This window comes from Canis lupus, chromosome 29 (genome assembly GCF_003254725.2).
Source record: "Canis lupus dingo isolate Sandy chromosome 29, ASM325472v2, whole genome shotgun sequence".
In the NCBI taxonomy this organism is placed as follows: domain Eukaryota; kingdom Metazoa; phylum Chordata; class Mammalia; order Carnivora; family Canidae; genus Canis; species Canis lupus.
This window is the reverse complement of record NC_064271.1, coordinates 28,121,582-28,146,975: the sequence shown is the minus strand read 5'-3', so window position 1 is coordinate 28,146,975 and position 25,394 is coordinate 28,121,582. Positions and strand designations below refer to the sequence as shown.

Below are 25,394 nucleotides of genomic sequence, written 5' to 3'. Positions count from 1 at the left end.
AGGCCAGTTGCTCCTCCTTCATCTAAAGAGAACTCCACCCAAGCTGGGGACCCCACTCCAAGGCAGCCTTGTCCCTTCATAAGCCCTTCTCTCAGTATCTGCTACCTCTCTAGTGCTGTGGCTCTTTCCTGGAATGTGCTGGAGTTCCATTCTTCTGAAGCAGAAAAAACCCAAAGAGTTTAACTCCCTCAAAGAACCACACTCTTCTTCCTTCATGGCCAGGCTTCTTTAAAGAGTCACCTACATACATACATACATACATACATACATACATACATACATACATAAAAGATAGATGATGATGATGATGAAGATAGATAGATAGATAGATAGATAGATAGATAGATAGATAGATAGATGATAGTCACCTACAGTCACAGTTTCTCACCTCCTGGTACCCATTCACCCCTCGAGCCACAGCCATCCCCCTTCTGCTCCTGCTAAGGTTGCTGCCTGCTTCTTCACGGCTAGTCTCGGGGAGCCCTGAGGATCCCGATCCGGGCTGGCCTGTCTCCCACATTTGAAGCTGCTAACCTGTCCCTCCTTGAGAGTCTCTCCTCTCTTCTGTGCTCTAACCACCCTCATTTCTTTTCTACGGCTCTGTGCATCCCTGCTCCGTGTCCCTGTGTGCAGCTGGGAAGACATCTGGGCCGTCAGTAGACCCAGGGAAAAGCCAGTGTGAATGGGAGGGAGGAGCAAGGCCGCAGAGGCAGGTGCGGAGAGTACAGGCGGAGGCAAAGAGGAAAAAGCAACACCTCCACCTACCTTTGAGACTGAAGAAAGGAGGTAAAAAGCTCAGGGTCAGTGGCCTGAATTTTCCCAATAAGGTAGGTGGTAAGAGTGTCTGCTGTTTGGGTGTGTAAAGAGGTGAAGACAGAATAATTGCAAGTGTGAATGGGAATAGGTGCTGACCCAAGGCAGGTGGAGGATCTGAGGGATGAAGCACAGGTAGGGTCTGTGCGGAGGTCTGGTCCACTGAGAATCTTTGGTGTCCTCCATCAGCGCTTGACCACCCCACAGCAGAAGAGGAAAGAACAGCCAGGGGAAACCCAGCCAGGGTTTGGTTGTTCTGGACCAGTGAAGCAAAAGGCTGGAAAGGCCAGGGGTGCAGGTTGCTGGTGAGAGATGCGTCCAGGAGGTCAACTGGTGAACCCCAAACAGTAGAGAAGAAAGTAGGCAGCGGCAAGGTGGTGACCTGGAAGGAAATGGAGGAAGCCAAAGACTGGCTGTCCCTGGGAGATGGGAGTGCAGACATAGTGAGACAGTGTGAGCTAGAAGGAAAGGAGGAACGTGAGGTTGGGGTAGAGCAATATCAGATGATGGCCAAAATCTGATTTGTGTTCTCCGTTTTTATTTGGACTATGGAAGCTTCAAGTGAGCACAGAAGTGCGAGAATGACCCAATGAAGCGCTCAGTGCCCGTCCCCTTGCTTCTACAGTTGTCAGCATTTTACCCATTCGACTTCATCTACTCATCCTCCAACTCACATTTTTGGGGGCGGGAGAGTGGGAGGCTGTAGTGTATTAGAACAAATCCTAATTTTCATGCTACTTCACCTATAAATACTTCAGTAGATAAAATTTGGGTTTTTAATTGGAGAACAGTTCACTGAAATAAGAGTTTGGGGAAGGGATAATGAACACAATGACTATTAATTGAGTCTTTAGTATATGCCAGATATTTTACACATACTATTTAATTCTTCTAAAACCTCATGAGGTTGCTGTTATTATCGTTCACATGTCATAAATGAGGAACATGAAGCTATACAAAACTACATGATGTGCCTGACATCACTGTGCTGGTAAATGCAATTGTTGGGGAATTAAACCCTAGTCCATCAGACTGTGGTGTCCTTCCCATCAAGGTCAGGACTCTGCTGAATGTTGTTGGTATGAAGGGAACAGGAACTACAAAGTTAGGATGTGGGATGCTTTGACTATATCCCCAGGATCATAATTCCAGATGATGTAAACATAATGCCTATAATATTTCTTAATAAGTAGGCTCCACACCCACCCAGGAGCCCAACTCTGGGCTTAAACTCACGACCCTGAGATCAAGATCTGAGCTAAGATCAAGAGTCAGATGCTTAACCAACTGCACCCCAATAATGGCTATAATTTATGTGCCAAAATATTTGGTGACTTTTAGGGGAGAGAGGTGCTCATAGACCATCTGGTCAATGCTCAAACAGGGAGAGAGAGAAAACAGCTGCATAGCTGAGCCACTGGGGACCCGGGTTTCTGCATTCAAGGGGAGGGATGGTTTAGGGGAGGCAGGTCAAAGGCCAACAGTGGTGGTGACAGGGTAACTCCAATGAGAAGGAGGAGTGACCCTGGTGGAAAGCCCAGGTACAGTAAAAGGGGAGAGGGTAAGTGAGTGGCTATTCATAATGGCATATGGAGCCCAGTGGGCAGAGTGACAAGGGCCAGGAGAGAAGTCACAGTGGGAGGATCCAAGAAGAGAGAGCAGCAGGTGGGAGAAAGAAAGGAACAGGACTGAATATCGTCTTTTTGGGAAAAAATGAATTGGGTATCAAAGCAATTGCCTGGTTCCATGCTACTCAACATGGGCCAGTGACAGTCTACGAACTCTCCTACCACTTCCCCATGACCTAGGTGTAGAAATTGAGGAGAAGCAATAGTTTACAGGTTCGTGTAGCAGGATGATAGAACCCCAACTGCCATGGGCCAGGGCTTTTCTGTAGTTTACAGAAGTATCAATCCATGACAGATTAGAGATTTCTTTAAAATGACCCTTCACAGGGCTCCTGGGTGGCTCAGTCAGTTAAGCCTCTGCCTTCAGTTCAGGTCATGATCTCAGAGTCCTGGGATGTGACCCTGCATCAGGCTCCCTGCTCAGTGGCGAGTCTGCTTCTCCCTCTCCCTCTGCCTCTGTCTCTGTGGTCTCTCTCTCAAGTAAATAAAATCTTTAAAAAGTAAAATAAAATAATCCTTCACTTGTAACAATCACTGGATATTATATAAGACTGACGAATCACTGATCTCTACCTCTGAAACCAATAATACATTATATGTTAATTGAATTTAAATAATTTTTTTAAAAATCAAAAAAATCAAAACGATCCTTCACCACGGGCAGCTTTAGAAGTACTGGTCTATATTGCCTATGTATTATGATGTGTTTGCTCTAATTTTCCCATCTTGTTTGATCAAGGCCATGGGACACTTCATTGCAATAGGCAGCTTCTGTAATCTTCCCTATAGTCTTAAAAGAAACAGTTAAATTTAAATTGGAGGAGTTAACATTGACCACTTTTGCTACCGGCTACCTTGAGAGAGGAAACAAAGCTTCATGCTTTTTTTTTTTTTTTTTAAGATTTTATTTATTTATTCATGAGAGACACAGAAAGAGAGAGAGAGGCAGAGACAGGCAGAGGGAGAAGCAGGCTTCCCATGGGGAGCCAGATGTGGGACTCGATCCCGGGACCCTGGGATCACGACCTGAGCCGAAGGCAGGTAGATGCTCCACCACTGAGCCACCCCGGCGTCCCAAGCCTCATGCTTTTTAATCACATTTAAAAATTAACTGAATCCAGTTTTCCAAACTTTTAGTAAAAGCTTTCCCAGAATTCTAAGATTGGCGATGGTTACTGTGGCCTTCCTGAAGAGATTTTATTTTCAGACTTTATTCCTCGTTTTAGTATTACTACAAGTTTTAAAAGTAATTGAACTTGGTCTAGACAGCAGATTTCGGTAGTTGCTAAGGAACTGGATTAGTGCTAATCTAACGAATGTATTATTCATTTTTATTTCCGTTTGTTACTACAGTACTTTAATTGCAGATAAATGTCTTTTATGGCTCTCCAGGATGTAAAGCATTTCTCTGTTAGCTGGTGGGTTAGCCAGGGGAGACCATGTTTGCATGCACCCTCCAAACAGATGGCATTCAGGCATGAAGTGGCTCAAAAGAAGAAAAAAAGGCTTCTTGCGACATAAACAATAGCTGGCCTTGTAAGCAAGGCCACGGCCGAGTGCCCAGGGCCAGGCCAGCATAAGACCCACGGCCTGGGGCCGAGGCCGCTGGTGCTGCGCACTCTCCTGACTGCCTCTTCATGTCGCAGATGATGTCATTCTGCAACCTGCTGCCACAGTCAGCAGGCAGTCAGGTCCTCAGATAAAAGACTGGTTGTCAAACTAAGAAACTCATTTTCCACACGGCAGCCAAAGCAAGCTTTTGGAAAATAAATCTGATAGCATCACCCCAACCTCCCTGACCTCTCCAACCCCACTCTGCTTGAAACACTTGAGTGATTCCCAGGGCCTTTAAGATAAGAATTAAAACCTGAACAGGACTTCAGAGACCCCACCTGGGCCGTCCCCTCTCCAAGTGCACAACACACCGTGCTCAGCCTTTCTATTCCTTCAAAAGGCGGCCTTGTCCATACTTTTTGTTCCACCCAGCCCACAGCTCACTCCCCCTAGCCAAGAGGTCTCCCCTCAGCTGGCAGTCTCAGATAGGTCCTCATCAAATCCACACCACTCCTTCCTGGCATTTGTCCCATCTACTGTTTAATGTTTATTTGTCATATGTTTGATTAAGGACTGGTTTTTTTCTTTTTTTTTTTTTTTTTTTGTTTAAGATTTTATTTATTTATTCATGAGACACACAGAGAAGCAGATACCCAGGCAGAGGGAGAAGCAGGCTCCATGCAGGGAGCCCGATGTGGGACTCGATCCCGGGACTCCAGGATCACGCCCTGAGCCGAAGGCAGACACTCAACCACTGAGCCACCCAGGTGTCCCAGAACTGGTTTTTCAATAGACTAGAGCTCAGGAAGGCAGAAACTGCCTGATTTTTCCTTCAGACTGTTCTTCTAGTTTCTGGAAAAGCCCCTAGCGCAGAGCTAGCACTCCAAGAGTCGAAATGGGAGGCAGAAATTCTTAAACATAAACTCCAAACCACCTTCCAGGCTATGGCTATTTGTGAACAGTCCTCAAGGGCCATGACGTCATGAGCTGGATCATTGCCAAGGCATCAACGTGAAGCTCTAGCAAGGGACCCAGCAGCTGCTCCTCCATGTGCCATTTGCCACCTCTTACAGAGTAATTCCTAAGAACTTAAAACAGTTTTGTTCTTTATGAAAAATAACACCGCCACCACCAAAAAAAAAAAAAAAAAAAAGGCAACAACTGCTAGTGCTGGTGCCTAATAAGAGCAAGTGAAGCAATGTAACACTGCCGTCTTTCACGGGGGATATATGCTATGGGCATATTCATGAATTTGAAGGTTAATAATAGCTAACGTCTATGAAACTCTGACAAGGGATGAGGCTGTGTGCTGGTGCTTGGGTATGTTTTCCCACTTAATCTTCTCAACAGATCTATTTTTATCCTCCTTTTTCAGATGAAGAAACAGAGATTCAGAGATGTCATGTGATTCATCCAAGGTCACACAGCTAGTAATGGCAGAGAGTCGAGCTGAAGCTCCATGACCTAACTAACCCCAGAGCCTACACTCTTAACCATTACCTTTATCACCTCTCCCAGAGAGGTCCAGGCACATCCTTAGCAGATATCAAGGGAGTTCTGTACTCATAGACTAAATATTCTTTTCATAGAGGAATAGCTGTTGCTTCATCTGATACTTTGAGTTTAGGTTAAGACTTCACTAAAAATAGCTAAATAGCTCACCTTTAGTTTCTTCATCTTCCATACATCTTCAATTTTGATCCATTTCTAAAATACAGATTGATTATCTCTCTCTCTCTTTCAGGTTCAGGAATGTTCAATGGCTTCTCTCTGCTTAAAAGAATACGACATAAACAATAGCTGGCCTTGTAAGGAAGGGTCCCTCGCTAGTGACACCACTTAGCCTGGCACATGGGACCCCATGAACCGACCCAGGCTCTGTCCTCTCTCATCACCCACTGCATCCTTCATATAGGACTCTTTTCTTGCCTGAAATGTGTGTCTCTCATCTTGAAATGCTATTCATCCATCCAAATCAGGTCAATCTGAGGGACAAATCATATATAGAATGACAACAAATATTACTATTATTTTCAATGAATTTAAATATTATTTTTTTAATTTAAGTATTATTAAGTTCCATAATACTCAACTAAGTCTGAGAGGAAAGATTAATTGGGGGGAAAAAAAGAGATTGAGAAAGCTCTTGGCCTTTTGCAAACATGATTAATAAGGTTTTCAATAGCAGATTCAATTTCAAATTAGGAAAGAATATTTAACATCACTTCTAGAGGGTTTTTTCCCCCTCTCAACAAATCTAAATCTACCAGAAGGGCTTTGCAGCAGTTTTCTCAAAGTGTAACAAATTCTACTTTGTATATCATCTCTTCATGTTTAATTATAAGGATTTGAATTTGCAGCACCAATTAATCAGTAATTAGATAGTACTGTACCAAAAGAAATTAAACAAAGATAAAAACAAAAACACAACTCAGCACAAGACCATATCATCTGGTAACATTTCACATAGCATAATAAAAATACTCTAGGAGACATACAGGTTAATTGAATCAGTAACAATATATTCTTTTGATTTTTGGTTACTGTTGTTGTTCATGATCTCCAAAGCCAGTGGGAAAGTCAAGGGTAATCCAAGTAAAAAAAAAAAATGCTCTGATTATACTAATGTTTATTCCTCTTTTCACTCTTCATCAGAAATCCAGTTCATGACACTCAATAATTGTTTTGAAAAGTACTGTAGATTTTGGCAATGCAAAAAAAAATTATAATTCCTTCTTTTTAATTTAAATTCAATTAGCCAGCATATAGTATACTCATCCTTAGTTTCAGATGCAGAGTTCAGTAATTCATCAGTCGCATATATAACACCCAATGCTCAGCACATCACGTGCCCTCTCTAATGCCCATCACCCAGTTACCCCGTACCCCCACCCAACACCCCTCCAGCAGTCCTCGGTTTGTTTCTATAGTTAAGAGTCTCTCGTGGTTACTTTCTAATGATACTTTCTCTGTTGATCTTCATGTTTAAAAAACACATAAATGAGTTTTGAAGTTAACTGGCATTTAGACCTCTAAAACAGAATGTTCGCCTTAGATATAAAAAAATAAAAATCCAAAAAGATACAAAGCAGATTGAGGAAGGAAAAATGAATGTTCCTGAAACGGAGCTGTAGGAGAGGAAAAAGGCGTGCCTGCATAGCAAGTCCCTTTAGAATCAGGGCAGAGGGCAGGGGCACCTTCTCCCTACAATCGTGTCATTTCCCTGTGCCAACTCATGGCTGCTTCTCCTGGTTCTCCAGCCTTTTGTTAATAAGCAAAAGAAGAGACTGACAGTTGGAAACAGAAATCAGCCTCTCTCGTAATTCAGTGTGGAAAGAGATGTCAGAGCAGCCTGCTTGTGTGTGCCCCCCACTGGTGTGGAGTGATCCCCACGGCTGGGCTGGGGGGATGGCAGCCGGTCAGAGGAGCCCCACAGTTTACAGAGCTCGGTGTGGAGCAAACCTTTCTCCTTCAAGGCCTCCCATTACTCCTTCCCCCGTGACCATGACTACGTGGGAGAATGAAACAACAAAATACTCAAAATCACCTTAAGGCACTTTAAGTTCCTGTTTCAAGAGGCTTTGTTTCTGTAAGAAACTGGCATCACCCTTACTCCCAAATATGAGGATCAAGTCAATTATGGATATTGTAAAATCTTTTAATTGTGTGCCAAATGAATGAGCAGGTTTTTCCCTAAGTATATGAGATTGTCTTGAAAACTCTGGCAAAGTGAATTTCACTGTGTACTCTCAAGCTTGCTTTCTAGAAGCATTTAATTACCATTCTCTGAAAAAAAAAATTAATGTGTCTTTTGATAGAAGAGTTTGCCAAAAAAGAGGGTAAGGTGCTTTGAGAATAACTATATGAGAAAATTTGAAAGATTCTCATCTTTTGGTACCTTGGATTCAAAGAGTAGGTTCTGGGGACGCCTGGGTGGCTCAGTGGTTGAGCATCTGCCTTTGGCTCAGGGTGTGATCCTAGGGTCCAGGATCAAGTCCCACATCAGGCTCCCTGAGAGGAGCTGTCTCCCTCTGCCTGTCTTTGCTTCTCTGTCTCTCATGAATAAATAAATAAAATCTTTATTTTAAAAAAAGGGTAAGCTTTGTTCAGTAATTAGCATCATCATGGACATTGGAGAGCCAGGTTGTAATAATTTTAATAACTTCATGATGAAATTAATCGAGCAGCCCTCCCAAATTGGGGAACAATTTGATTTTCCTCCAATTTACGAATCTCTTTTCCCTGTGTATTGTGAAGTGATGCTATAAAGTTTCCATCTCTAAGAGTTCACTGCTTTAAAAATTATACAGCACACCATCCATGTAAGCCACGTTGGTAAACGTGGCGTTCGTTGGTCAATATGGTTTATTAATCCTCTGTTGTACGTCTTTGACTGTTCCCTAATTTGAAAATGTTCATCTCTCAGGAGGTGGTACAATTTATCTGATGCCACTGTACCACATAAATTTTTGCCTCTCGATACTAACTTCTTTATTGAAATCAGCTTCAGCAAGCTGGCTCCAGTTCTCAATGATCGTTATCTTACGAACCTTCCCTCGGGTTAACTGGCCAAAAGTAATGAACCAGAGTGACCTCTTCATGTCAGTGAAGATGGCTCTTCACTTGAATATCATGGTAACTACTCCTATCACCTGTCCTTCCTGTAGGAGAGTGTGGTGAAACAGCACTGGAGTGTAGACACCTCTCATTGCATTTCTCCTCCACTGCCACCCATTTTAGTAAATGGCACTAGTTAATGCTCAAGCCAAACACCTGGGAGCCATCCTGGAGCGCTCCCTTTTGCTCATCTCCCACGCTCGGTGCTCCAGCCGGTCCTGCCCCATCAGGCGCCTCTGCGCCTACCCTAGCTCAAGCCACTATGTCCTCTTATCCGGATTCCTAGCAAATTGTCTCCTAACTGGCCTCCCTGTTTCTAGTCTGCTTTCCCTAAAATCCCTTCTCCGTATAGTAGCTCAGATCATTATTTTTAATCATATTATGTCACTAGGCCTGTGTAAAGCCTTCCAGTGACTTCCTATCCCACTTAGAATAAAATTGAAACAGCTCCCATGGCCAAAGGACCCCACATGACCAGCTCTGCACCCTTCTCCCCTTCTCCCCCAAAGTAGATCCTTCTTCAACTACCCACCATTTATTCCCACCACCTAGCCTTTACATAGCTGTCCTGTGTGCTTGGAGGGCAATTCCCTACCTCCTTAAAACTGATTGCCCCCCCCCCCTTCACACTTCACCTCAGATGTCACCTCCTCAGAGAAACCATCCCTGGCCACCTTAAGTGCAACCACCCTCAATAACTGTCATGTCAACCTCCTTATATACTTCATAGCCCTTGTCACTATCAGAAATTATTCTATTCCTTTTTGTTTGTTTACTGGTAATTGTGTTTCTCCCCACCAGCCTTGTCTGTAGTTCACCATGCATCACCTGTGCCTAGAACAAGGTCTAACTCATAGTGCACTCTCAGTAAACACTTGTTAGATGAATAGCCAATGAATGAACCACTCTCTTTTTCATACTGTAGGATTTCGACTGGATCACTTAACCTCTGGGCCTCAGCAGAATTTCTTTCTTTTTTTTTTTTTTTTCTCAGCAGAATTTCTGATCTGTACAATAAAGCTAACAAAAGTTTGGATTTTATGAGGATAACGTTAAAGGTGTAAATGTGTGTAGTAGCATGTGGTACATGGTACATGTGGGGCACATGGCCCACAATAGGCTCAGAGTGAGCACAGGTAACAGTGTCCCCCTTCCCTGTTTTACAGGAAATCTTCGGAGGAACTGGACATGGACAAAGTGACAGCAGCAATGGTACTAACCAGTTTGTCTACCAGCCCGTTGGTTCGAAGCCCTCCTGTGCGGCCGAATGGTAAGCCTGGGATATGGGGTATAGGGAAGGGCCCCCTGACAGCAAGAGCAGAGCCTCTCTTTGAGGGACCTCATTTCTATCCAACACAATAAACAGTTAACTGTCACCCATTAGCAGAAAGCAAGGGGAAATGTGGGAGAAATGGAGACATCACAACTATCCTCTTCCCCCTCATCTTCCCAGGGACTTCACAGCATCTCATTCATACCTCCATCCACTCAACTCACATTTACTGAGCTCCAGCACCTTTCCAGAACACAACTTTCAATGCTTGTGCTCCTTTTTTCCCAGATAAATGGAGATTGGTCCAATGAAGTTATTTTCACCAGCATTATTTCTGGTCCATTGGACAGGCGGTTGGATCAAAGAACTCTGAATATTAAACATTTTGAAAAAGCATTATCCTAACAGAATAATAAAATTAATCAAATATAAGTATGTAGTGCATTCACTCATTCAATATATATTGATTAGGTACCATACTTGATGGTTTGGAAACATCACTGAAAACTGTCCGTACTCAGTCATTCATATTGTACAATTTCTTTGGGGGAAAAAAACCTATCAATCAGATTGATGACTAGCATTCATTAAGCACTCATTGTGTGCCAAGTACTAAGCTTACTGCATCTCATATAATTCTCCCAACGACTCTATGAGATGTTACGATCGCTATTTTACACTGAGGCAAATGAGGGGTAACTGCCTTGTAAATATCAGAGCCAAAATCCCCAATCCCCAAAGATATGTGGATATCTTTCTGATTCCACATCTTCCATCTTAATTAGGATATAATATTGGTGCACGTAATTCCATAGGCTAAATCAGGAGGGCAGCAGATGAGGTTGGAGAACATGACCCAAATCGATCAAGAGGAGCCATGTTTTCCTGGCTAGGAGTTTGGACATTAATCTGAGGCAATAGGATAGCTATTAAGTGGTAGGCCCTGGAAAGTTATGAGGCGGATTATAGGCAAAAACAAAAAACACAACCCTACAGGTGTCCTGGACCTTGGTGGTCACAGTGGGGATGAATAGGACATAAATGAGAATGGTGAAGCAGGTAGTATCAACAAGACTTGGTGAGAGATGAAAGAGAGGCAGCCATAAGGGTGACTTCCAGGCCATCAGGAGGAGGCTCCTCCCTGAGATAGGGAGCAGAGCAGAGACATAGATCTTTGGGCGACTGTTAGGGGAAGAAGCGGGGCTGCTGAACAAGATGAAGGTTTAGTCTGAAACATGTTCAGTCGGAAGACCCTGAGGACCTTCAAAGGGTCCGGGTCTGGTGGGGATTTGGGTACAATCTAGGACAGAGACCGAGCTGATAATGCAGGACTGGAAGGCATCATGGTGAAGCCAGGGAAAGAGATGAGATCCCCTCAAGGGGGCTGTGTAGAGGTAGAGTGTGACGAGAAGGTGGCTAAGGCCGATGGTAAGACCCATCATCATGTAAGAGACCAGCAGAGAGAAAAGAGCCCGAGGGGAGCCTGCAGGCTCCCCAGAGATCTAGAGGAGAACCAGGAGAGTGTGGTTCCATGCAAGTCAAGGGAAAAGCATGTTTCAAGGAGAGCCTCTGGTGCTACCGAAGGTCAATCATGAGGACTGAATTCTGTACCAAGTAGAAGGTCACCAGTGGCTTTGGCAAGAGCCTTCACAGTGGGCCAGCCATGGGTGGAAGCCAGACTGCAGTTCACTGAAATGTAGTGCACTTGATGAAACTTTCCAGCAAGGGAAAACCTTCTCTAGCCTAGTCGGTTATGGGATTGAGCCACGGTTCCCACATAATTTGCTTTTCAGCATGAGATGTTAAAATAAATATGCTAAACATCCAGTGAGTCTTCACCAGCCCTTACTCTAATCCAACTGGGGTGTAAGGTGCTCTGGAAATGAACTTGACCATCCCCGTTGAATGACCTGACCTTCTCCGGGCTTCTTGGCAAACAGGCATCCTGATTTACCTTTCTCAGCTAGGCAATGCCTCTACAGAGAGATTACAGTAAACCCCAAACTGAAGGCATCTCCAAAACCCAACAGAGGAAAAAGGAACTGCAGAGGAAAAAAAAATTATGTTTTTGCTATAATCATCATTTTTACCGTTGTAGTCTTTTTTTAAATTGAGAACATCTTTAATGTTCTTCTGTATTAAAAAGTTAGAATCAAAAGAAACTTTTCACTTCTTCAATGAAAACTTTATTAGCAGTTATAAAGAAAGTAATTCAGTGTTTGTTATGATCTAAAAAAAAATAACTACCCAATTAATAATCTCAAGATGTCTATTATCTCCCATTTAGTATACAACAGGAAGCAAAAAAAATTTTTTTTGGAAGGAAGCAAATTTTTTAAAAGGGAAAGCAGTTTATGAAAATGAAGGAATTGTTCATTTCTTTAGAAATCAAGATTATATCCAGAATTACTGTATGTCAGTGAGTTTTTGAAAACTGTTGTATTCCTTTTCTGGGTCTGAGAAGGATCGTTTTGTCCAGATGTGGGTCTGCAAAGACAGAGTCCAGCAGTGTGTGTCTGCATTTGGGGGCAAATATTTGTTTAAGAAAAGAAAAAACACTCTGAACTGATTCTGACTTCTTTTTTGAAAACTTTAATTCTATATCACATTGTCCTTCTGTTTAAATAGTGTTTCTAAAGGAAAGGTGGCTCACAAGTAAACAAGGTAACTTTTGGCATTGACATGAAGCAGTGTAGCCACGCCGTGATAGTAGTTGGTTTTCAGAATAAATTCCTGTCACTCATACCTAGCATGACTACACATCTAGCACCGTGAACTTACTTTATTTTTCAGGTGCTTGCCACAGTAGATTTACAGGCCTCCTAAGCCGGCCGTGCCAAGTAATTGTCACTGCAGGTAATATTACCTCGGGCCCTACATTAGGCTCCCCTTGAAACCGTGTCATAGTGAATGGAGCTTCCTTGTTTACAGTAGGTGACTCGGGCCCCATCAGCGCCTCAGTCTCTGTGTAGACCGCAGGGGTGAGAGGCTAAGTTGGGTTTTGTTGAGGCTGGCAAGGTGTGAGCCCGCACAGATGACCACTGCATTCTGTTAGAGCCTTGCTTGAATGAGATGGATGACTTACTCCTGCTGTTTCAACGTCAAACTTCAGTCCACTCAGTGAACTTTTTGTTTGACACAGTTGAGGAATCTCTACGCTAGCAATCCGTAATTACGTAAGGCGGTTAAGAACTTTTCCCTTGAATCCAAGTCTACCATTTGTCTTCATTACTAATTACACAGATGTTAGCAGCATTTTTTTTAATGAGGCATTTTGAGACTTTTCCCCCCTTGTACTTAGAATATAGTTTTAATATATTCAGAATGTACATAAATATGAAGGAGAAATTATCCTTTAGAAAGAATTTATACAAACACTCATTAGGATTGGGCATCTTGAAAGATAAAGCAAATCCTCAGTGATTAAAAGAGGCCCCTCCCCCGCGACAAGACCTTCTAGCTGGGCAAAGATCTCTCCACATTAGCAAACATTTCATAATGTTTCCCCACAAGAGGAAAGGTAAAATCCCACACCAGTCTCATCAGTACTAATTACCAATAAATTCTCCTCTGATCTCAGCTTTGCTGAAGACAAGGGAGGCTGCTCACGACACAGGCCCACATGCATGAAGGAGAAGAACAACTGGTAGACCAGGCTTTGGGCCCGGCACCCGTCTGAGTTACATACCGGTCATGTGGCGGGTCACTTAACTTCCAGGTGCCTCAGGACTTCCATCTGTAAAATAGGCATGAGGGTCCTCCCTCGGAGACACCGATGGCGTGAGATCGTATGAGTGAGCTCTGGGAGACGCAAGACACTCATCAAATGTAGGGCACTATTATTCGTTCGAATAAGCTGTTACAATAAGGTAGATGACTGTAGGTAACTTTCTGGGAATTAATCTCTTACATCGGAGACTTTTTCTATAAATGTCATGCAAGGATCACAGACCTCTGAGAAAGTTCTCTTTCAAATAGGGAATGGGGGCAGAAGAGGGGGGAGACTACTCCCAAGATTTTTTTCTTAGAAAGGCAAAGCGCCCCCACACTTTGTAAGCAAGCACAGCTTATTTTTCTTCTTATTTTCACATAATCTCCACTGTCATCCTGCAAAACTAGCGTCGAACAAAACCGCACACATAGGAAAACTGTTAGGAAAAACCTGTTGTGTGATTGAAAAAGCCGTTTACAAACTATGGAGCAACGCGATCCCCCCCCAGGTTCAGAGTCAGTCTTACCTACCCAACCGTGGCAAACTGTCGGGTGGGCGGCAAGCGCTTTCCTGAGCCGAGACCCGCGCCCCCGCTGCGCGCACACACACACGCACACGCACACACATGCGCGCACACATGCACACACGAGCGCACACACGCACACGTGCGCACACGAGTACACACGAGGGCACGCGTGTGCTCGTGTGCGCACGTGTAAGCACGTGTGTTCGTGTGTGTGCGCACGCGTGCACACACGAACATACACGCGTACGCACACGCATGCGTGCACATACGCACGCGTGCACGCACACGTGCACACATGGGTGCACACGCGCACTTACACACATGCACACACGTGTGCGCGCACAGGAGCAGACACGCACACGAGCACACGCGTGCGCACACACGAACATACACGCGTACGCACACGCATGCGTGCACATACGCACGCGTGCACACACGAACACCCGTGCACACACGCTCACATGCGTGCGCACGCACATACACACGCACACACGAGTACACACGCGCGCACGCACACGGGCACACATGGGTGCACACGAGCACACACGCACTTGCACACATGCACACGCGTGTGCGCGCACAGGAGCAGACACGCACACGAGCACACACGTGCGCACACACGAACATACACGCGTACGCACACGTGCACGCCCGCACGCACACACGAGCACCCGTGCACACACGCGCACACGCACACACACGCCCCCCCCCCCACCCCGGCCCCGGGGCGCACCCGGCGGGCGGGCGCTGACGCTGTGTTTGTGCGCAGGGCCCGAGGGCCTCAGCGGGTCCTGGAAGGAGGGAGGCGGCGTGCCCTCGAGCAGCAGCAGCAGCGGCTACTGGAGCTGGAGCGCCCCCAGCGACCAGTCCAACCCGTCCACGCCGTCGCCGCCGCTGTCCGCCGACTGCTTCAAGCCGCTCCGCAGCCCCGCGCCGCCGCCGCCGCCGCCGCCGCCGCCCCCGCCCCCGCCCGCGGACGACGGCATCGACGAGGCGGAGGCCAGCAACCTGCTCTTCGACGAGCCCATCCCGCGGAAGAGAAAGGTTGGTGTGTCGGCCGCACCGCTTGGGGCCTGGGGGGGTCCGTGCGAGCCTGCGGTGCTCGGCGGCCTGCCCGGGTCCGTGACGGTCCCGGCCCAGTACAGCAGCCGCCGAGGCCTCGGTCCGGTCCGAGGCTCCACGCACACGTGCCCGCCCCGGCCCGCCCCGCCCCGCCCCGCCCCGGGCACTGGCGGGAGGGCTCCGGCGGGGCAGCTACGGCCCACCGTGTAGGTGCGTGCTGGAGGCTCGCTTTGGCAGTGAACTCACCCTCTTGCTGGGACTTTATCTTTTCACCTGTGAAATAAAACTCATGCTCAATCCTTCTCTTTTCTGCTTCAGTAAGCCCTGAAGGGTGTTGGGAAGCATATTCGGCGTCTTATTTTTATGACACCGGCTTGGAACATACGTGCGAGCTGACACATAACCATTTGCGTGCGCTCAGATACTAAAAAGTGCATATTTACCCAATCAAAAGTGAAAAAGATCGAATTCGTCGACTTAATAAATCAATTGGTTCTATTTTTATGTGACCCTCACAGCAGTCCTGCATGGTGAGTATTATTTTCCCATCCTGGCAGGAGGAGATTGAGACCCAGGAGATCATGCGCTCACCTCACCCCTATCATGCAGGTGAGAAAGGGCCAGAGCTGTCATTCAAACACAGGTCTGCTCGACCTAAATTAGCTCATACTCTTTTCATTTTGTTCACATACGCTTAAACCGTTATGTTCACTCACAATTCTCCAAAAGTATTTCTATTTCATAGAAGAAAGCAAAGCTGCTATGTCTCAGAGAACAGCTTAACACTATTTTTTAAATCTCCATATAAATATGAAACTGTCTTTTGTTATTGGTCGCTTCGTTATTAATGACTATTCACAAACCAAGGTCCAAAGCAAAACCGTGAGGACCGCAGTTGCGGTACAACCTTTCTTTCTCCCCCAATTCATTTCAAAGAGCAAAACAAAGAGATGGCATCGATCCAGCTGTCCCTCCCTGCCTCTCTCTTAGCATCATTCGGTGTGGGTAGCAGTGGAGGTTGTACAGGCAGTCTCTCGATTCAGAGAGCAGGGCACTCACATAGCCTCCGCTCTTTCACCGGGGCAAGTAGCGTGAAGAGTTGCTGTTTTACACAGCACTCCATTGGGCAGGGGGGCTGGAGTGGTACCAGCATCCTTTGGGTCCCCAGGGATTCTGCATCTTTGCTTGACTACTCAGGGAGAGAGGCTGGCACTTGTATCAGTGGGAACCTGCAGGCGAGACAGCCATGTGGACCTGAAGCTTTGTCCTTTTGCGTCGGGCTGCACAGACTTTCTTTCTGGGGTCATCTGAGTGTGTTGTGTGGCTCTCATTAAGCAGGTCCTGGCCCTGTGGCAGGGACTCTCAGCCCCTCCATCCCCACGGCTTGTAAGGTGCACCCCTGAAAGCCTGCCACAGCCTTTCATTCCTAATGTAGTCATGAGCCAAAAATCAAGCGCTTGCACAACTAAGTTGCGTTGGTCAGACTTGCACTTAGAGTCTATAGGTTTCAACTAAATCAGTCACCAAAGGAAAAGGGGGAAAAAGCTTCCTTACAAAGTGACTTGATTTGAAGGGCACAGACCCACTCTGCAGGATGCTAGATAGTAGGAATAAATGCATGAATTAGAAACATGTTCATCCTTCTTTCTTTATGCTTTTTCCCCTCTATTCAGACCCTGGATTTTCCCAGGGTGATATCCCTACTGTCTGTGCTCATAGTCACTAATTTTTAAATCATGGACCTCATATAGACCAGGTTGTTGCCTTTTTAACTTAAAATTTTGTTGAATAGTGAGAGTAATGGGAATGTGGGATGGTTGCCATTCATTTTTTTAATTTATTGAGCCAATATTTATTGAGCGCCCATCAGACACAGGGCACAATGTCCTGAGATTAAGGATAGCCACTTCCTCTAAGGTTGGAAGTTGGGTGGGTGGACTGAGATGTGTAAAGAGACAGCAATGATCAGAAGTGACAAATGCCGTGCTGACCATGTGGTAGAAACCCAGTAACTGTGGTGCAGTTATTTTAGTTTTTAAAATCCTATTTCTAAAGATTTCTAAGAGTTAATTTGCCTAATCCATTTAACAATACATCCTAGTCAGTGACACTTTGAGTTCATCTTGTTTTTCTCTTCATTCCCTTGATTCATCATATATTTGAGACCATGAACAATTTTGATGGCTACATCTTGTATGGGGATTGTCTGAGAACCTTCCAGATCAGTATTTTCCAAACTGCAGGTCTCACTCCACTAACGGGTTATGAGTCAATTTAATGAGCTGTGAATAGCGCTTCTTCAATGAATAGGACAGAACAGGATGCATTGTACTAATCAGGGTCGGTGTTGTCTCCTGATGCTTTTGTTTCGATTATACACTTAACGTGTGTAATGCACAAAATATTATCTCGTACTGTGGCTCACGGTTTAAGAAGTTTGGAAGCCCCTGTTCCATATTTGAAAGAGATAACGTGGTGGGTGGTTAAATGAAGGAGCCCTGAACAGTCAAAAGACCCACATTCTACCCTCAACTTTGCTACCCTGAGAACTTAAGAAAATCATCTCACCTCTTTGATTACCAGCTTCTTCATCTCTAAACGCAGCAGACAGGTATTATCAAACTTCTCTCTGGATAATGGAGAAGGTTAAATGTGACCATTAGTAGAAAGGATGTGCAGACCCTAAAACCCCATGTGCAGGAATGTAGCAATATTGTAACGGACCTCTTAGACCCCTAAGCAAAGGTGACAGCAGCATTCCCCAAATCGGATTATGAAGAAGTGGCCGTGGCCCCCCTCCTCCTTATGGAAGCTCTCTCGTCGCTCCTCTCACCCCCCCCCCCATACATGGACACCTCACCTCACTGTCACCTCGTGGGGTGACCCATGCTCCTCTTAGGTAAAGAGGAGGAGAGTCTGAGCCCTATTGCCCAGGCCGGGCACTATCTCCTACTACCAGCAGTAAGGAGGAAACATTGGCTGAGAACAACTACATTTGCAAATTTAGTGACAGTTTACAGTTTAATGCTTTTAAGTGCAGCATTTCATTTCATCATCACAAAAAAAGCCTGGGCATCTTCAGAGCCCCCTCCTGCAGAGGATGCTTGCCAAGGTCACGGGAATCGCCCAAGGTCCTGTAGCTTATAAGGTGTTAGAGCTCAGCCAACACAGCAAAGATGAAACCCTTGAAGCGGATTAACTCAAGGAATCCACATCTCCCTCTGCCCGCAGGGGGGGTAACGCGGGGAGAAAGTCACCGGAGGCAGCGACAGCCAACCTCACGTGGCAGCGTGGGCTCGGGGTGCAGAGGCCCGGAGAGACACCGGGGGCAGAGCAGGGAACTCCAGGCTCTGCAGCAGGCCCACTGCCCGCGGGAAGCCCCCGTGGCTTTCCAAGAAGCCCAGGTAGTGGCGATTCGAGAACGGGAAATGAAAGGCCGCTTTCTCCGGGCGCGGAGCTCAGCCAGCCCCGTGGGCGAGCAGGCCGGGCGCCGGCAGCACCGACCCACGGCCACGCCTCTGCGGGCTGGGGGCGTGCAGTTCCCGGCACGACCACCAGGTGGCGCGGCGGCCTTAACCACCGCCGCCCCCCGGAGCCCGGGAGGAAACCTGCCGGGAAGGCCTCGGGTTCGCCTCCTGTCCCCGGGAGACCTCCAGAAAACGTGCTGCTAACCGCCAAGACGGACTCTTCGTTTCCGTGGCAGAGTCCTGATTCCGTCAGAGTCTGAGTTCGGGCCTCCCGGAACAGGATAAATCAGCTCAGACTCTGGGATTCGCACCCCGGCTCCAGCACCTGGGTGACCGTAAGCAAGTGGCTTGACTCCCCTGAGTCCCGGGGTCCTGGTTTGCAAAATATGGATGATGATAGCACCACGTCGTTGGGGAATGCTGGCCGCTAACACTCTGCTTTCCTTTTTTTACCCATTTGATACCTGTTGAATAGAGATTTGAGAAGCGTGAGTGCAGAGAGAAGGGGTGCTCACCTCGCTTCTGCATCCTGTCCCCACTTTGGCTGTATCAAGACACTTGCATCCCTCGGCCACTCCGGCCAGCTTGGGCGCATTGAGAGTTAAGGGGAGAGGCCAGCCTCCCACCAGGTGAGGGGGTGAGGGCTGCAGTGACAGGGGCAGAAATCAGGGGCCGGCCTACAAGGGAACCTGACTCAGGACTCGACATTCCAGAACAGCAGCAGGTCACTACATTCCGGCCTTCATCATTTTCAGTTATTTTACAGGCCTCTGGACCATGAACCCTTCTTACCCGTAGACTGGGGAAAATGTCAAGTCAGAGGGGAAAAGTGCTGAGTTAACATAAGGTGCTTTAGTGATGATTGTGCAGTAGTAAACAATGAATTCATCATTTGCTCCGCTCGGCATTTTCAATCTCTCAGAACCAAAAAAGCAATGAGTCACTTTAAATTGTGAATGAAAAGGAAACAAACCCGTAAAGCCCTCCCGAAGAAGAAGAAGTGGTTGCCAGTCTCTGCACTGACTTAATTCCTAACCCACTAATTCCAAGCAGAGAGTGCCTTCTGCAAGAAGAACTGCCGCTCCAGAAATAGATCCATCTGTTAGAACTGCTGGGGAGGGCGGTGCTAAGAAAAGCAGCTCGGGGTCACACTGTACGGATTTCATGGTGATGACACAGCATCGCCAGCCAGATCAGGGGAGCGGATTGGCCTCAGGGAGGATCAGGATACAGGAGAGTGAGATCTAGGCTCTTGAGTGACGAGACCTCAGAATTCTCGACCAAGCAGTACATAAGATCTGGAGTCTTGGACCTCAGGGGACTTCAGCAATCACCCCTTTCCAAGTTACAGGACCCACTTGATCATGTCCAGAAATGTCCAGATTATCCCAAAGATGAGATGCACTTGTAGAATCCACTGATTGAGAAAATGTATAATTAGTAGGGGGTTTTTATTATCCATGAATGCTTTTGTCCTTGTTACAGAAATCATTTTAAATCAACTTTATTTAGGTATAATTTCGACATAAAAAAATGAGCCCATTTTCAGAATACAGTTCAGTGGGGTTTGACTGATTTCTCCGCCTGAGCAACCACCACCCTAACAGAGGCCAGCACTCCTCGTGCCCCTCTGCGGCCAAATGCCCCCCCACAGCCCCTACAAAAACCAACAACCAGTTATCTGACTTCTGTCACTGTAGGTCAACTTCGCATATTGTAGCATTTCAAGTAAGTGGGATCCTACAGTGTGTACTTTTTGGTGTGCAGGATCCCACGTATTGGCAACAGGAATTCTCATTCATTTCTGGTGGGAATGTAAAATGGTACAACCACTTTGTAAAACAGTTTGGCAGTTTCTTGTAAAGTTAAATATATGCTTACCATATGACCCAGCAATTCCACTTCTAGATATTTACCTAAGAGATAAGAAAACATATGTCCACAAAAAGACTTGTAGGCTTGTAGTTCATAGCAGTTTTATTATCACTCCAAACTGCAAACAATCCAAATGTCCATAAATAGGTAAATAGACAAATAAATTGCAGTATATTCACTCAGAAGAACACCACACCACAATAAAAGGAAACAAACTACCCACACATGAAACAGTGGGTGATTTCTAAATTCCTTATAAAATTAATTCAACCTAAAAAAAAAAATCCTGAAGTGAAACAGTGGGTGAATCTCAAAACATTATGCTGGTAAAGTCACCAGACACAAAAGAATACATGCTGTATTATTCCATTTGTAGAAATCTTTTTGTTATTTTTTTATTTTACTTATCATCACGGCAGCTGCAAGCAGTATATATAGATGGGAGATGTTTAATCCATGTTTGGTACACATTTGAGTTCACCCATCACTTTGCACTAACCTCACACACCCCAGAGACTGCTTGTTCCCTTCTGCTGTCTTACAAGTAAAGAAATAAGGCCCCAAAGTTGAGATGACACGTATAAGGCTATTTCCCAATAAAGGAAAGGACTGGAACCCCTACCAGCTTCTAGGCAGTTACTGAATGTTTAAATAAGATCTGTTCACTTCTCAATCTTTTTGGAACGTGCTGAGGCCCTGAGGGGACCTCTTGGTCCTCAGAGAGCCATTGGAGCCTCTGCCAAGTAGTGTGGGTTCCTCCCACGTGAGGCAGCCTGAGGAAGCATGTATAATGCAGCAAACTCTTCTATGATGAATAATCAGATGCTCCCCTTCCCTCAGGGACCCTGGTCCTCTCTGGGGAGGCTCGGGTGTATGAGCATCCACCCCCAGTAGACACACACACGTACACACAGGTACACATACATGTACACCTCAATCGCCACATAAAACATACCTGAGGATCTTCACAGTTGCCTCCGAAAAAGCAACTTGGTATTGACCCCAGGCCACTGTGTGGTAAGCTGGGCAGTAAAGTGACGTGCATGTACCTTCTGGAATGTAGCTTTCATTGGACTTATCCCTAGGCATGTGATTGAATACTTCAAAATTCAGCCACGTTTCCACTCTTGGAACTGAAGGTGACCTGCAGTCATCTTGTTAGTCCTGCGGACCAGTCTGGGTTCTTTCTGGAAGATAGAAGCTACGCCATGTATTCCAGGTATGAAATGATTCAAAACCAGGGTTAAGCCTTGCCATGGAAAGGGCGAGCAGAGAAAAAGATGAGGGAAGCCCTGGCCAAAGATCTCAGCGTCTAGCTCCAAGCGGCAGGTGTCTGAGACCGTCTGAAAACTGCCGCAGAGGTGCAGCAGCTCCAGGGGGCTGTCTCCAGCCATCGGGGCCTACTGCACCCAAGGCAGGTGACTAAAGAGCTTGCCTGGAAGCTGCTGAGAAGTTCACCCCAGGCATGGGTGTCTGCTTGTAACTGCCAGGAGCTCTACTCCTCTGGGGTTGTTGTCAGGGTTAAGTGAAGCGAATGTATGGAAGACCCTAGCACAGTGTGGTTCCCGACCAAGGGTGGCCTCGTCTCCCTCGGACATCCCAGCTCTGTGAACTTCCTTCTCTTAGAGCTGCGAGGGGCAGCCAAGGCTGAAGCATAGGTGGACACGTTCAGACTTGGCCGCCGTGACTCTGCCAGCAGCTCTGCTTCTTTTGGCCTCCTTGGGCGAGCTAGGACCCATGTGGCAACCCAGGCAGTGTTTATTCAGCTATTTTTTCCTGTTCTCCTCCTCCCATGGCTTGTTTTGTTTTGTTTTTAATGTAACAGCGAGTAGTCTGTTTGTAGACAAAGGATTTGTCTCCATTGGATGTGGTGAGGGGAGTTTGCAGAGTACGTAATCACCAGGTAAGGGGCCTCATGGTTGGACATAAGAACATCCTTCACATATGGAGAGAGAAGACACTTGGTTTCATTTGAGTTGAGATCATCCTTTCAGGGTACTTTTATTCTTTCAAATTATTCAAGCCAAGTGTTAAGAGGGTGACTTCCATTTTTAAGGAAATGATTTCTTAAAATTAAAAATAGGATAATTTTTACATTTGAGGATAATGTACCAATAAGACATCCCTCTCCAATATTTCCACCTTGCAAAAATACATCTTGCTTTGCATTCCATACCCTCCCGTCACAAAAAGATAATGCTCATATGCTTTTTTTCTTATGAAGATTTTATTATTTATTTGAGAGAGAAGGAGAGCACAAGCAGGGTGAAGAACAGAAGGAGAGGGAGAGGGAGAAGCCGGCTCCCCGCCAAGCAGGGAGCCCGACTCGGGGCTCAATCCCGGGACCCCAGGATCATGACCTGAGCCAAAGGCAGATGCTTAACCGACACAGCCACCCAGGCACACCTGTTCACATATTTTTATAACCTACAACTTTCCCCCTGTATCAGTCAAGGTTCGGGCAGGAAGCAGGCAGTGAGTGTACTCAAGTGGAGTAACTGAGAAGAATAGAATGGAGAAGCTCTTGACGAAGGTGTAGATAGGGATAGGGGACATCAGAAGAATCTACCCCATGAGCTAACATTACCACCCCTAAGCCTTAGAGGCAAAGAAACAGAGGGGTTTCCAGAACCAAGGAGGTTACCCAAACTCTGAAAATACCACCAGAAATGTTAGTTTTTGGAGGTGAAATCTAGCCACTGCCCACCTGTGGCCAGGCAGGCAGGCAGGAGGCTGAGGGAATCCATACCCTCTTGCCTTCCAGTCTCTCCTCCTGCCTCCCCACCTGCTGTCACTGCCTCCCCTTGGCCAAATCATCCAGAAGCCAGCAGGCAAGGAGACCCACTGACGCATGAAGCTTGGCCTCCAGGCGCTGAGCAGGGTGGAGAAGGGAGTGGTGAGAACCTGTATAGACAAAGAGGAAGTATCAGCAATTCCCTTACAACACTGGGAATTTGTTTTCTCACGTCAGAGAAGCTTTTCTTTCAACTTCATTTTTAAGATTCCTTAATATCCAGTTATATGGAATTAATTTAACCAACCCCTCTGTAATCTCCACAGTAACTGTGAGATTATTTCTGATTTCTCACTCACAATAAGCATCGTTATACACAGTGCGATGAGCATCTTGGCAGACATTTCAAATGATTTTCCTAGGGCAGATCCCCCCAAGTTGAATTGGGTCAAAATGATAGGCGTTTTCCAAAGCTTAACCTGTATCGCTCTTAGATTTAGAGATAGCAAATATCTGTGCATGGATAAATTACGGCAAAGCTCTGGCAGTTTGGGATAAAATGGGATAATAAATGAAAGATGTTATTCAAAGGAAATGCCAAGAAGTGGTAAAGGAGAGAAAGCAGAGCTTTCCTTCTCTGAAGGGGTTTGGGAGGGCCCCCTTCCCAAACACAGCTAAAGGTCTCCCCATTATACGGAAGTATGTTTCTGAGTCCTCATTTGCAACCACCTTGCAAATCGGCAGGAACTTTCTCTTTCATCTGGAGTGTAGGACTGCATAAAAGGCCTTCCAATTGCTTATGCTGATGACCCAAATCATTATAAATTAGACAATCATTTTTCCAGCTGCACATTTGTCATTTTCTTCTGGTGAACTTAGACCTTCCTCAAATACCTACTAGTGCAAGGTGTGGAAGGCTGGAAAAAGAAAGTACTTAAGGAAGGAAAAGAAACCCATCTATAATTCAATGTTCACCATGCCCGCCGTACGCCTACACTGAGAAGTTAACTTATAGCCAGGTAAGATAATCAAGTGGTAATCGTACTGGGAAATCTTCCTGAATTCCTCAGAACAATAACCTTTTGGACAAACATTCTTTGAACATCGACTGTTTACTAAGTAAATTCCAAAATGCTTGAGTAAATTAAGATGTCTCAAATATGGCTCATTGCTGTGGGCCCCAAAACACAACTTTCCCAGGATTCAACACAACAAATACTAACTGCTAAGTTATGTCGGGCCCAAGAGCAGAATGTTGGGCAAGAAGTCACGGGTCCTCCTCTCAGAGAGCTTCCCATGATCAGAACTATTTAGTCTGTCCCCACCACGGCATGTCTCTCGGAAACCCAGCAAAAGAAAAAAGCAAGGAAGGAGCAAAGTTGATGGGTTTTTATATCCATTACCTAGTTTTCTTTGGGCAACAGATTTCGCAGGGGCCAAAAAAAGTGAGGGTGTGATTGAGATGATACTCAAACAATGGCAATTGGTAGTTACCCTAATTCCAAGGGATTTCAAGAGGATCTTGGTCAGCTTCATTGTAGCTTTTGGATTTGAGAGTCCTTTATCAGCTATTTCCTCCTAACTAGGGAAAGGAGTTACACCAATGATATTTATTTTTGTGTAATCAGTACCGAGCTTTCCTGCTTATCAATTACAAAAAAAAAAAAAAAAAAAAAAAAGTGTTGACATATTCCTGCAAGGACTAGGAAGAGCAATCTAATAAATAATACTTGTTGTGGCACAAAAATACCAGTCTGATAGTCACTTCCTGAGACAATCTGATAGTCACTTCCTAAGACAATCAGCAATTTGAACCTTTAAAAAATTCCCTAGATGTAGAAAGAATTTGGCTCGTATGTTATGGAATACTATTATATTAATTATGAAAGCCTCTATCTAACAGACTGATTGGTAGGAACCATCAAATGACACTGGATCAACCTCCTAACTTTTTGGGTTCTCGCTTGCCCCCATGAATATGAAAATAGTATCATATGCCTCGCCTGGCCCTTTCTCAGTCTCTAAAGCAACCATTTCAGCCTCCTGTGCTCTCCTCAAAGCTCCCACACAGCACCCCCACTTTGCCCTTTGCTTTGACCTCACTTCCTACCTCACTGAAAATTAGAAGCATTC

At 45.7% G+C, this 25,394-nt stretch overlaps 1 protein-coding gene and 1 long non-coding RNA gene across 8 annotated transcripts in view; one reads left to right on the top strand and one right to left on the bottom strand.

Annotated features, from left to right (window-relative positions):
- The window catches only part of ZNF704 (zinc finger protein 704), a 293,122-nt gene that overhangs the window by 179,110 nt on the left and 88,618 nt on the right, over positions 1-25,394 (top strand). For all 7 annotated transcript variants that reach the window (XM_049103887.1, XM_025433705.3, XM_035708484.2 and 4 more), the window contains exons 3-4: positions 9,779-9,882; positions 14,893-15,167. In XM_049103887.1, coding sequence (XP_048959844.1) covers positions 9,779-9,882; positions 14,893-15,167 — 379 coding nt within the window. The remainder of the gene's footprint in view (positions 1-9,778; positions 9,883-14,892; positions 15,168-25,394) is intronic.
- LOC125753989 (uncharacterized) overlaps positions 19,486-25,394 on the bottom strand; it is a 99,771-nt gene continuing 93,862 nt past the window's right edge. Inside the window, exon 7 of the long non-coding RNA XR_007407091.1 lies at positions 19,486-23,431. This is a non-coding gene — a long non-coding RNA (uncharacterized LOC125753989). The remainder of the gene's footprint in view (positions 23,432-25,394) is intronic.